Below are 13,453 nucleotides of genomic sequence, written 5' to 3' on the forward strand. Positions count from 1 at the left end.
GGAATATTGTGTTCAGACTTGGGCTCCTTACCTTAGGAAAGACATTACCATCCCAGGCACCATTCTAGTAACCCTTCTCTGAACCATTTCCAACAATTTCGTATGACAACCCCAGCCTCTCCTTTTTGTTTTCAAGAGAAAACAATTTGAGAGATTTTTAAATTTTCTTTTGCTTTCGGGGATCTGATTGAGGTGTTTAAGCTTGTAAAAGGAATTGATAGTGTTGATGTATCATGTTTTTTTATATTTAAGAATGAGAATAGTAGGAGAAGGGGACACAAATATAAACTTTGACAAGGTAGGAGTCATCTTCAGCTAAGACAGTTTTATTTTTCTAACAGGGTGGTTGGCTTTTGGAATGTGTTACCTTCAGATGTCATAGAGGCAGTAAATTTAAGTGAGATCCCATGTTGTCCCAAAATAGTATTTTATATGTTAAAGGCTTGACATCCCTTGTTGACTTGAGGTGGCTCTCAGTCATATGGGATAATACGTGTCTGGAAAGAAGAAAGTGTACTGCATATATGTCTGTTTTCATTGTTTTAGATAGATTTTCAGCTTATACAGATTTGTGAACTTTGAGCTTTTAAACGTATTCTTTGTTTAAAAGATATTCTTACACACTTAGAAATTTGAGATTCAGAACAGGTATTTTGACTTTCTTAACTGTGAAACTGAATTGTTTTTTTCAGTTTTCACCATATGAAGTACTTTAAACACTTGCCCGTTGTTTAATTGTTAACTTGATTTGTGTTTAAATAAAGGTTGTTGCTTTATACAATTTTGTATTCAGTCTCTTTGTGTCAGACTCAGTTAGATACAGTTTCCATCGAACCTCTAGTTATTTTGTGGCTTCCTACCTATTTAATTTGAGAGGAAATCAGTGAATCTGAGAATACCATAAGTACAAAGTTTGTTTTTACCAAACAGTTTTGCATTTGTTAAAGTCAAACTCATTATTATTCAGTAAAAGTTAAAGATTCCTTCTTTATTCTTGTCGGATTTTCAGAATCCTCATCTGCAAATAACATGAGCCTTTCAATGAAACTTCAGCTATGGAATGAATGAAAGACATAGAAATAATAAATAACAATCCAACGTGAAACTTTGTGTTACCAAATGGTTTTGCATTTGCTAAAGCAAATGTTGCACCATTCGCTAGAATTTGAAGTCTAAAAGCATGGAAGATAATAATGCAATGTGATGTGTTTGCATATGGTAAACTATGTAAATCACATGCTTCACCATTTAGAAAAATTAAGTTTGTTTCATTTTATATTTTTTAAAAACCTAAACTTAAATTTTACCCAAGGACTTTCTGGAAGATGAATTTTACCAAATGGCTAATTTCATTAAGAGGTGATTCACACCCTACCTTGATGCTACTGCCTGGAATGGCAATTTTTCATATGAAAAATACTGAGCATGTTATGATGTATTATTAAATATCAAGTACAGTAACTTAGGATGAGAACTTATCTTATCTTAGTCATAATAATAATGTAAATAGGAAAAATATCAAATTCTAAGAACTTGAGAGTGAAAAGTAAAGAATGTATAACAATAGGTCAACCATACTATATCTGCAAGTTGCAGCACTGACAAGGCCTTCTGCCCAATACCAGGGCTCATCAAGCCAGCTGGGATATGACAGGCGCAGTATTAATTGAGACAAAAGTCAAAAGGGACAAACTGAAATGACGTCCTATCAAAAAATTATAATGAGTACATGATGATATATTACAAAACGTAAAGCACAGTAAGCTGGGATGGCAACATTTCTTATCCTGTGCATGACCACAAGTGCAAAATGCAGGACAAGTTTAAACGACACCTCATCCTATCCAGCATAATAAGGTGGTTATGATGATGTAAAATGTCCAACATCTAGCTGAGAATACTGGGATGCCATTATATCCATCAATAAACAGGTAAATTGAGATGATAACATGCCTTTACCCATAACAATAATGTGCACAAAATAATATAGCATCAGGTAAAGTCTACCATGATTAACCCAGAATAATAATTTGTGCATAATGATATGGTATTAAACAAATTAAGTTGGGATGACAAATATTTTACCCAACCTATAATAATAAAGTGCAAGTATTGATAAGTTATCCAACATTAGGCATACATATTTGGATGACATAATATTTACCAAAAATGTATTACATGTACACCACTACATTATAATAAATGTTAGACATACAAAAAGTTTGTCACCATCATGAAAGTAATACCATCTTGTTGTAATACCACTGCCAAGAAGAAAGACAGAATTACAACATTGAACCAGGAAAAGAAGTAACAAAAAAAAAGAGAGATAGAATAAACAATGACTAAGTTCGTGTTCATGCCATCGCTTTAAAATCTAATTTCTAAACTTCCTTGATTTAAGTTTTGATACATTATATATGTACACAGTACAACAAACAATGAACATTAAATTGACTAAATATCACAATCAAAAACATACACATATAACGTTGTCCCAGTATTAAATAATACTGTAAGCTTAGGTTATCTAATATTTTATTCTCATATTCACTGCAATGTTAAACCATGACAAAAGTGGTGAATCCTTGTTACATTACTATACACTTCATAAAGTTTACAACACTTCCTAATTGATTCTGACAGTACATCCAATTAATGCTAGCTCAGAACTCTTCAAAAAGTTCAAAACTAGTTTGATTCTCTTTCAAAAAATCTGAATCATATGGTAAAAACAAAGAGAAAACTATAATCTGTTAATTTAGAATATTTAAAAAAACAAAACACAATGGAAAATCATTTCTATTTTATATCAAAATCCAACCACCTGGTGGTACAGGAACATCGTATTAACACTACAGTTTTACTATCACCAGTACTGTCAAAAGTTTTTATAAACACTTCATATAAATTCTATGTTTGCTACAATAAGAAAAAGGTACATATCAGTTACATTCACATAGTTTAGCTGTAACCTTGAGCATAGCACTGAAAGCTTGTTGTAAAATGTTCAAATATTTGTCTGGGAACATTACATGGTACATTAGTAGCCAGAACTTGACTTAACATATATAAAACTTAGTAAATTACATTTTCTGATGGCTACTTTGAGTACAATTTTTAGTACCTGCAGCATCATGGACCAAACCACACTTCACATTTAATTTGTACTCCTTAAGCAATTAAAGATTAGAAAATGTTGTATTCTGTAAATCACTTGATTCAATCTCATTCTCCTTAATATTCTTAGTCATAACTATTAAGGAGCTGTTCATTAGTAATCTTTCAGTCACAGCTAGTAACATTTGTACAAAACTACCCCATCTTGAAATAAGAAACATTAAAAATACGTCAACAAACAAACAAACTCAGTTTTTCTCTCAATATCTGAAGATTTAACAAATTTAATCTTTATTTAAAAAAAAAGACAGTATACATGTTTATAAATTTGTTGCTTGGACTAGGAAATTTGTTTGCTTCTTTTTTTTTATGAGCAATAAAAGCAAGAAGAATTGTACCAAACAATATTACGAATACCTGAATTAAATTACACAGTTTCATAAAGGCCTCCAAGAAAAATTCTGCCAGTTGCCCCCAAACATAATTTACTATTAAATATACACAAAACTGCATTGAAGACAGTGAAACTAACTATGTTATATAAAGAGTTTCTTGCTACATTTTTTCTGAGAATACTAATAACATTTTTTAATTTATGATGTCCCAAAACACAATTGGCTATGAAATATACACAAGAATGCATCGAAAACAGTATAACTAACTAAGTTACATACAGTTTCTGAGAATACTTATAAGATCCTTAACATATAATGGTACTTGAGTTCCAATACTTATCTATGTTTTTCACTTCTGAGGATGTATACTTAAAGTGCTTACTTTACTAATCTTTTAACATTTATTTTCTAATTTTCTTTTGAAAAGTAAAAAAATTAATTAAGTTATGAATTCATTACTCCTTTACAAAAACAATCTACATTAATAACATTACCTCTTATTTACGTGTCTGAACACTTAGTAAGATTACCACCATCATCATTTACTGGAGAATCATTTTGCCAAAGCAATGAATAAGGGGCACTACGTGGTCGAGTTGGACAGTTTTTCCAGCTGTTATACTCTGGCTCCTCAATATGAGGAAGGACTGAAATAGATCTACCATTGGAATTTTGTGGAAATTCTCTAGACATTTTGTCATTCAAGTTGTCATATATTTTGCGAATGAATATAGCAGACCCACCTTCACACTGAACTAATCCTTCCTGTTCAAAATTACAAGACTTTGTTCTGACTGATTTGGCACATTGAGTTTCTATACAATCAAGAAGGTGAGTTTCTGGAACAGACTGGGAATTCTTTCTGCTGGAGAAACCTGATCTTGAAGTTTGTCTAGCTCTAGGGTGGTGATCACTCCATGTTGTAGTTAGTTTCTTCAATTCACTAAAGCACATCTGGTCAGTTTCCCCAAGAGAGCTATCAACACTATAACCTCTGGATGAAACTGAAGATTTTGGCTTTACACCTTTCCCCTCATCAACACGTTTTCCTATTCCTGGCCCCTTACCTATGCTACGATTTTCATCAATGAAAGTTACACTACATTCTTTGAAAGATTTCTGTGGTTCAGACTGGCTTTCTGGGATACTGGAAGATACAATAGTACAACTTATTCCCCCTTGCTGCCGCCGACCAGATGCCTTCCACCACCGAGATTTGTGTCCTCCACTGCTCCTGTAACTACTGTGGGAAGCCCCATCCTCACTGCAACAACAAGAATTACAAGAGTCTTCAGTTTTTATAGAAACACCATCATTTGTTTCAGAGGCTGTGTTATCATAACCATCTTCCCCAGTTTTCAGTATCCCTTGAGGATGAGGAGTATCTTCACCCATACTCTGAGCATCAACATGAACTTCCACTGTATCTCTAAAATGGAAAGGAAATATACCTTCTGGAATTAATATAGTGATAGCTTTAACTTACTTTTATTTACTACCTGTTGAAACCATAAAAATATCACTAATTGGTTGAGGCCTTACCTGGATTGCTCTAGACTTCAGCTGTGTTGATTTCAGAAAACTTCAAGAAGCTTTTATGGTAATTAATAGCCCAATCAAATAAAAACACTGACATCTAATGTTTCTTTATGATGCTATATGGTAATGTAAGGATGTCTGGCTGTTTTCTTATTAACTTCTGAAAACTATGGAGGTGGGGGGTGGGGTGTGTGTGTGTGTGCAATGCACTAATGCCATTAACATAGAGTTAAGTAGAGCTGTTTACCATGGATGGATGAACTAAACCACAAAATAGATGGTGTTTCAGCTGTAACTTAAAAATACAGATTGATAGACACCGTTCCCATAGAATGACACTGCCATAAGTGTCGAAAACAAGGACATCACATTCAAGACTGTGAAAAAAAAATCACTAATATGAAACCATGGATATAGACTTGATCCAATCAGGTAATTAAAAAAGGGAAATTACCCCAGACATGAAGAGAGAAGATGGATTCATGTCAATTGCAAGTCAGCACAGTTCCAGCAAGATGTAAGACTGAAAATCAGAACATATTCATAATGTTATGTTAAGAACAAACGTTTTTATTTTAAAAAACAATCACCTGTCACTTGTAATTACTGAAATTTTTTAAATTAATGTGAAAGAATGTTAACATACTATTTTTAACACACTTTTTAATGAGATTTTGTACTTGCTACTCCATGTCTTATACAAAAAATGTAACTAAAGGCAACTCATCACACTGTAGCAGTGAGTAGTGTTTCTGTTAATATAAGTATTCACAAAAATTAAAAAGTAATCTATAATAATAAAATGATGTGTCTGTGAATGCCATAACTCCAAGAAGGAAGAACCTAGAAACCTGAAATTTTGCACCCCTACTAAGTGGATCCTGAGGGTGTGCACCTATATATTATTACTTATCCATGTGCATGCACACAAGTGTATTTTTATAATGAGGCAAGCTAGTGAAAAACCACATAGAAAAGAATATGTTACTCCTATAAGCTCCAAGAGCAAAGAACCTAGAAACCTGAAAATTTACACCCATTCTAAGTGAACCCTGAGGGTATGCACCTGGGTGTTAATACTTATCTAGGTGTGTGTGCACACATGTGCATCTCTTTATGCAAAAAACTACATAGAAATGTGTCCGCCATGGAATGTTAGTGTTTTAACTATTATGAAATGTTATAAAGTTTTTCTTTAATTATTATGGCATGTTATAGTGTTTTTCTTTAACTATTATAGGATGTTATAGTGGTTTTTAACTATTATGGGATGTTATAGAGTAGTTTTAACTATTATGGGATGCTATAGTGTGTAACTATTATGCAATGTCATAGAAGATATTCTATAATAGTTACAAACTACCGTATAACAACCCATAATAGGTAAATCACACTATAACATCCCATAATAGTTTTGTTGCTAAGCGATGATATATATTGTTGATCATTACCAAAAAAGGAACGTGAAAGCATTCACGACAAAATAACATCCCATTTTCTGCCTCTTTGTTGATCAAGCTTGATTTCGCAACATTTATTTATTTTAGTTACCTATGAAATGTGAAGTTAGGGTATACTATGCGGTGGGGTGGTAGTACTTGCTCTGTCATTTTTGATGAGCTATATGCTAATCCCATAATAGTTAAAACACACTATAACATCCCATAGTAGTTAAAAACCACTCTATAACATCCCATAATAGTTAAGAAATCACTCTATAACACTCCATAATAGTTAAACAAGCACTCTATAATAGACCATAATAGTTAGAAAACACTTTATAACATCCCATAAAAGTTAAAATACTCTATAACATCCCATAATAGTTTTGTTGCTAAGCGATGATATATATATTGTTGATCATTACCAAAAAAGGAGCATGAAAGCACTCTTGACAGTATAACATCTCATAGTATTTAAAAACCACTCTAAAACATCCCATAATAGCCAAAACTACCCTATTGTTTTAACTATTATGGGACTAGCACATAGCTCGTCAAAAATGATGGGGCAAGTACTAACAATCCCACCTCATAGTATACTCTAATCTCACATTTGATAGCCAACCAAAATAAATAAATTTTACTAAATCAAGCTTGAGCAACAAAGAGGCAGAAAAGTGCAGTCGAGGCAGTCAAACGTCGATAAATTAATTCTAATGAGGAAAGCTAGCAAAAAACCACATAGGAAAGAAATGATTCCTTATATAACAACTTCTAATATATAGAAAAGCCAGTGCAGTTTGGTAACAATGTGTTCCAACAATGGCTTTTATGTCATGTTGCTTAGCAACAAAAGTATATAGAATATACTTTTATGCTAAAATGGGTTCAGAATAAACACATTATCAACCTAATAATCTGAGCAAAGCCAGGTACTTTTGCTAGTTAATATTATAAAATATGGTTTAAATATATGGGATTTCAGTCATTTAAGAACACTAAAGGAGTAAGGCAAGAACAACTAATTATAAAAGGTATACAATTTAATAATGTTAATTTTTCATATCTTTCTTATGTCACAAAAAAATCACCAAATCTATTTGAAACATAACTCATAAATCATGTATGCAGAAGACAGAAATAGTAGATCTACTTTATGAAAGTGACTTTATTCCAAGCTGGTGCTTTACACTCTAATGAGTAGATTTAATGGAGAAGTTGCTAAATTAGTGAATAAGAAATTAATTTACTTCAAAGACTGCACAGTAACATATAATATCCTGAAAATATACCTGCTAACCCTAACTTCATACTTGCTACTACAGCGACTGACGATATCTGAGGATTACATCTATTAAACTAAACATCTGGTCTGTTACTTCAATATAAATGTTACATAGTAATTTATGTTATCTTAAGACTAAATTCATTGGATTTAGCTAAAGATCTGTTAATTTTATATACTAAAATGTATTTAGATTGAAGCTCACGTCATCTTACATTAAACTTACTAAATTTTTTGCTTATTAATTCAGTACAGAATGAACTTTATGAGGTAGTTCATCTTGTCTGAAGACTAAACAAGTAATCACATTCACTTATAAGAAGTACAGATAACTATGACCACTTAGCTTAAATTTTTCAACTCTTATCAAAATAGCTTAAATCAAGCACATTTACCTGTGGCCAAGAAGAGATCCAGCAAGTGCTTTCATACTAGCATCATCAGCAATAGACAGGTTAGCAGATCGTTCACTAAGACTTACTGTAGCTGAGGCTGTCTCACTGTGACTGCTTAAACTAAGCCTATTGTTGGAGGAAATGTCAGCTTGAACTTCTAATCTAGAAATACAACAGATTTATTAGAAAAAGTTATTCTAGTATTGAATTTATAATCTAATGCAGCTAGATAATAGCTAGAAATGCACAAGAAATTGTATACTAAAAGAACAAACTTCAATTTTACAAATACAAACTTGAGTTTCATGGACAGTAATAAAAATCAAATGTTTGTTGGATTTCATGCAGAGCCAGATAAGGGTTATTTACACTAGCTATCCCTAATTTTAAATAGATAGATTAGAGGGAAGGCAGTTAGTCACTAGCTTCAGGGCTACTTTTGTCAAACCAAAACGATGGGATTTGACTTCATTTTTTTTTTGTTATAATGAATCTATGGCCCCAAAATGCAGAGAGCAATTTTGCTTTTTGGTGTTAGGATGCAAACCAGAAAACACCAGCACCACAGTGTGGCATGCTACCGATTGGGCCAGGCTCAAATAAGAATGGTCAACAATAATGCAAATAATGGATTTTTTTTCATGCATATATATATATATATGCATTTTCAATTCATTGTGGTCAAACATGTGTATTTTCACATCCACATCCCTGTTTTCACTTCGAGGGTGTTAATGTAATATACAGTGTTATGTCATAGCTATTATAGTACAGTACTGCTAGTGGAGTATGGGAACCCAAAACCATTAGCATTTTAGTATGTTAATCACATTTAGTAGCAATTTGTAGAAGGTTTGTTATGAAACAACTGCTGATAGCAAATATTTTAGGGTTTTATAATTTTCTAGAGAGAGAGAATTAGTTAGTAATATTATGGTGAACTGAATGCCACAGAAAGTATAATATGTGGTAATTAACCAAATAATGCAACAAAGAAATTCCGATCAACAAACACGTGTTTAATTAGAAATAGTATTCAAAGCCTGTAATATTAAATAAGAAAAACCAGTGATCCATTTCATCGGTAGAAAACAAATGTTATTAAATCAATAGTAGGATGTTTATGAAGTTTAAGACAGTTTTGAAAAGCAGATGCAATATCGCATACTGTAACCAGGAAAGAGTTCAGAGGTGACATAACAAATACAAGCAGAATTAAATTTGTTCTTGTGTTTTTGCAGGTAGTTGTCATGTGTGCAAAGTGTGAAGTCTGTATGACTTGGAAGTATAAAATACAGAAGTGTGAAGTTGTTCTACATGCACCATTTGTTACATGCAGTGTACTGGAATTTTTATCTTTACATTTTATGTACATGCCAATTGTGTTGGTGGTTAGGTATAGAGTCGATACACAGCACAACTCAAGAAGATTTAAGAGTTTAAACACCTTAAAAAAATTGCACACTGAATATTGAGTTTTTTAAAAATACAGCCCAGTATAACCTTAAAGTTTACAACTATAAAAGCAGCTTCTTCACATACACCTGAACATAATCGAGAAAAATAAATCTATAACAATTACACTATTAATTTGATTTTAAAGAAACTTCATAAATAATAAGTGTGCATGATAAATCAGTGGAAATCTATTTAGCACAACTCTTAACAAAAAAATTAAATTCAGAAAACAAAATATATAACTTTAAACGACAGAAAAATGTATGCATTTACTTTTGGGATGCATTTGTTGCTAAGGTGGCACTTGCTATACTGCCAGCTAGAGCAGTATTACTGGCACTCTCCCCGTCACTCTCTCGAATCAAATCTACCCTCTCCAGATGGCTACCGCTGCCCATACTAATACTGGTGGACATGCCAAAAGAAACTTCTCCAATACTGGGGTTGACTCCTCTTTGGCTCATTGCTGTGTCCACACTCATGCCATCTAGTTACCAGTTATACAAACATTGAAGTATTTCACTAGTTTTTAGTTTAATCATCATTCTCAAAAGAAATAAATTTCTACAGTATTCTGTGTTACCTTTAACCAATTGTTAAAAAAAAATGTACACATAGTGAAGTATCGAGATTTACAACCTAAGACAGTCTTACCTATCTTAAGAAACTGTGTTTACCAGTTATTAAACTAAAATGTTATTGTCTTCCAAAAAATATATATACACTATTATCACTAACAGTTAAATAACAGGTCTTATTTCCCATAATATATACAAACTATTACCATTAACTCTTTCACTTGATCCCAGGGACTGACTTCATAACCATTTTGTGCTTGTTATAGTTTTCATGCTATAACTTTTAATACAGTGAGCGTATCTTCTCAAAATTTTGCAGACTATCAGTAAACATTACAAGGCTTTCGTACACAAAATATCAGATTTTTTTTTTATTAAGTTTTAAGATTTTTTAAGTAATGTTTTCCTCATGCATTTTTTCTTTTTGAATGTTAACTCTCCAACATGCAAAATAATTTTGACTTTAAAATGAAAAATACTTTTATGCATCAGAAAATTTTCCAATTTCACATGCAAAATCTTTATAACCTCCAGATAATTAGCATACGTTTTTACAGAAAAAACTATATTTTATCTGTTATTTTCACTACTGTATCTCTGTATGGGTTTGGTCAATTTGACTGACCTCGTAACCACCATAAAAAAAAGAGAAAATAGATATAAATTATGTTTTTTTTCTAGAATGTCTACAAATTATAACACAAATGTTTAGACTAAATAGCTTAAATCTAATAACATTATACATCTATATATATATATATATATTTATTATTTTAATTTTATTGACCTTTTAGCCATGCCTGACTAACATTACAGAAGTTGCAATGACAAAGTGTATGTACACTCATCTTACAGTATCCAAGAATGTAAAACTGACCTATACAAAGTTACCTGTCTTGGCTGTGTTCTACTGGACCAGTATTTTATAAAATACAGTCACATTTCAGTTATAAATAAGTTGTTAAATCTATATTATTTTTCTTAAAACAAAGAACACTAAATAAAGAAGTATATAAAACAATTATCTTTTCTAATTATGAACATTTTATTCCTTTGCTGCTTGCCATAAGTTGCTAAGCCTTATGAAATTTCGCATGTGGAGGATATAAAACAAAATTTTTTTTTGTTTTTTTATATATGCATTTTCAAATAACAAAAAATCATAAATTACTATATCAATACCACAGAATTCTACCATAACTTATGAAGCTTAGTAACTAATGTCTTACCTTACTGTGTGGAATCTAGCATGAAAAGAAAGAGTTCCCCATGCAAATACTTTGCAAAGTAGGTGTACATAAGTAAGTATTTTCAAAAATGCAAGAGGTGGGTAAGGCCACTTTGGTTGATCCAATAACTATATTAGTATCTCAGAAGATGGAAAAGATAGGAAATTCTTATCTTATAATCTAGCTTGTCAATATCAGTAATTTGAGTATGTAATTTGTAAGAAACTATTGAACTTTGTATTTGGACATCACAAACATCTAATCTGAACCAATACTGCATTCAACAAACCACATGACACACAAAAATCGAAATTAGGGATTTTTTTTAAACATTACATTTAAATTAGAAATTACTAATGCATAATACTAAAATTTGAATTATAATCTATAATTTGATACCAAACTTATCGACACACAGGCTGGCAAAATTGAGAATAAACTGGATAGATGGTGTACCCCCAATGCAATTTGGTTGTTACTTCCACCAGTACCTCTAAAAACCAGAGCACATTACATAATGACCCACCTTATGATTTGTGCCCCAGTGTCAGTTGTTTATATTGTGGCTGCAATTTTTTCCCATGAATTTACATTTAATTATATATGTATATATTACTACCTTTAACATTATTCACATAAAATGGTCTTTCTTACCCCAGAATATACAAACTACAAATTCAGAACTATGAACTTACAAAAATGTTTGACCTATACTGAAACATACAAAGAACTACTTCAGATCTATCATTCTTAAACAATTTGACTTACTGTAGAAAATAAAACATAAACAATGTAAAAACATTACCTTACCTGTTGCAACACAAATGTCATTATCTTCATCAAATTCAAATCTCACTCCAGATCCTGAAGTGGTCACTCCACAGCCTCCAGAACGACACAGAGAAATAGGGACTACTCCATAAACATAAGCTAGTAAGATGGGTACTCCAATGCCTATTATTCATTATAAATTAAGACTGATTTTGTAATAATGTTACAGACTAATAAAATAATACTGTTATATTTTTACATTCAAAAGATATGTAAAAACTATGCACATGAGGAAGTAGCTGGGAACTGACAACTGTGATCTTTTAATGTAAGGATTACTACTTTAAGTGTAGATGTTAAATATGTATACAAGCACTTAAAACATTGATAAATAAAACTAGAGAAAATCAAACCCAAACCTAAAATATCAAACTGTACAAAGTACATGAGATTTAATAGTGTCTGTATCATTATATTTGCAAAACAAAGTTTTAGTAAACTTCTATACCACTTTACCTGCTAGCCATGAAAATAAGATAAGACTACCTTTGGATATTCATTTCATAATAAACTTTAAAATCAAGATTATATGCAAATAGTATGAGCACAGTACCCCATACACAATTAATTATAAAACAATTTACTTTTGCTTTAATCTTTAATGAAAAACAGTTCTTTCCTTGTCTGTAATTGATTGCTTAGACATATATATACACCTGGAAAAAAGTTAAGCACCCTCAAATATTTTTCAGGATTGCTTATTGAAAATAAGGTTTAATTTTCATGATGTTGAGCAATGTTCATAATTTCAAACATAATTAAAAGGATGTGAGCGTTCAGGTGTGACATTTAAATCAGGCTCGTTTTTTTCCCCACGTGCAACTTGCTTCCTTCTTCACGTCCAATATGCACTATTTTCTCGTGCATCAAATCCGTATTTAAGTCCCGAATTTCTGAATGCAAAATCATTTTAAGTAAGAATGGCAAGAAGACGGATATCAGAGGCGCAGAGATGGAAAATTATTGGCATGAATTCCGATGGTATGTCCTACAAGGCGATAGGTAGACAGCTTGGTTATCATTACACAGTGATCAGCCGTTTGGTCAGAAAACATGTTGCCACCCAGAATGTTAAGGACCGTCCTCGATCTGGTCGACCATCTGTAACAACCTTGGTAGATTGGTCAGACGAAATCCGTTTGCAACAAGCACCCGTCTTAAAAGGCAGTGGTTACCTGGTC

The 13,453-nt window shown here is 31.9% G+C and overlaps 1 protein-coding gene across 1 annotated transcript in view; it reads right to left on the reverse strand.

The window, feature by feature from the left end:
• Positions 1-365: 365 nt before the first annotated feature.
• LOC106473930 (E3 ubiquitin-protein ligase RNF19B-like) overlaps positions 366-13,453 on the reverse strand; it is a 24,525-nt gene continuing 11,437 nt past the window's right edge. Inside the window, exons 8-11 of the mRNA XM_013934620.2 lie at positions 12,252-12,395; positions 9,908-10,121; positions 8,177-8,338; positions 366-4,944 (exon numbers count right to left, since the gene is read on the reverse strand). Of these exons, the coding sequence (XP_013790074.2) occupies positions 4,017-4,944; positions 8,177-8,338; positions 9,908-10,121; positions 12,252-12,395 (1,448 nt within the window). The 3' untranslated portion in view covers positions 366-4,016. The remainder of the gene's footprint in view (positions 4,945-8,176; positions 8,339-9,907; positions 10,122-12,251; positions 12,396-13,453) is intronic.

The sequence above is a fragment of the Limulus polyphemus genome, unplaced genomic scaffold (genome assembly GCF_000517525.1).
Source record: "Limulus polyphemus unplaced genomic scaffold, Limulus_polyphemus-2.1.2 Scaffold6645, whole genome shotgun sequence".
In the NCBI taxonomy this organism is placed as follows: domain Eukaryota; kingdom Metazoa; phylum Arthropoda; class Merostomata; order Xiphosura; family Limulidae; genus Limulus; species Limulus polyphemus.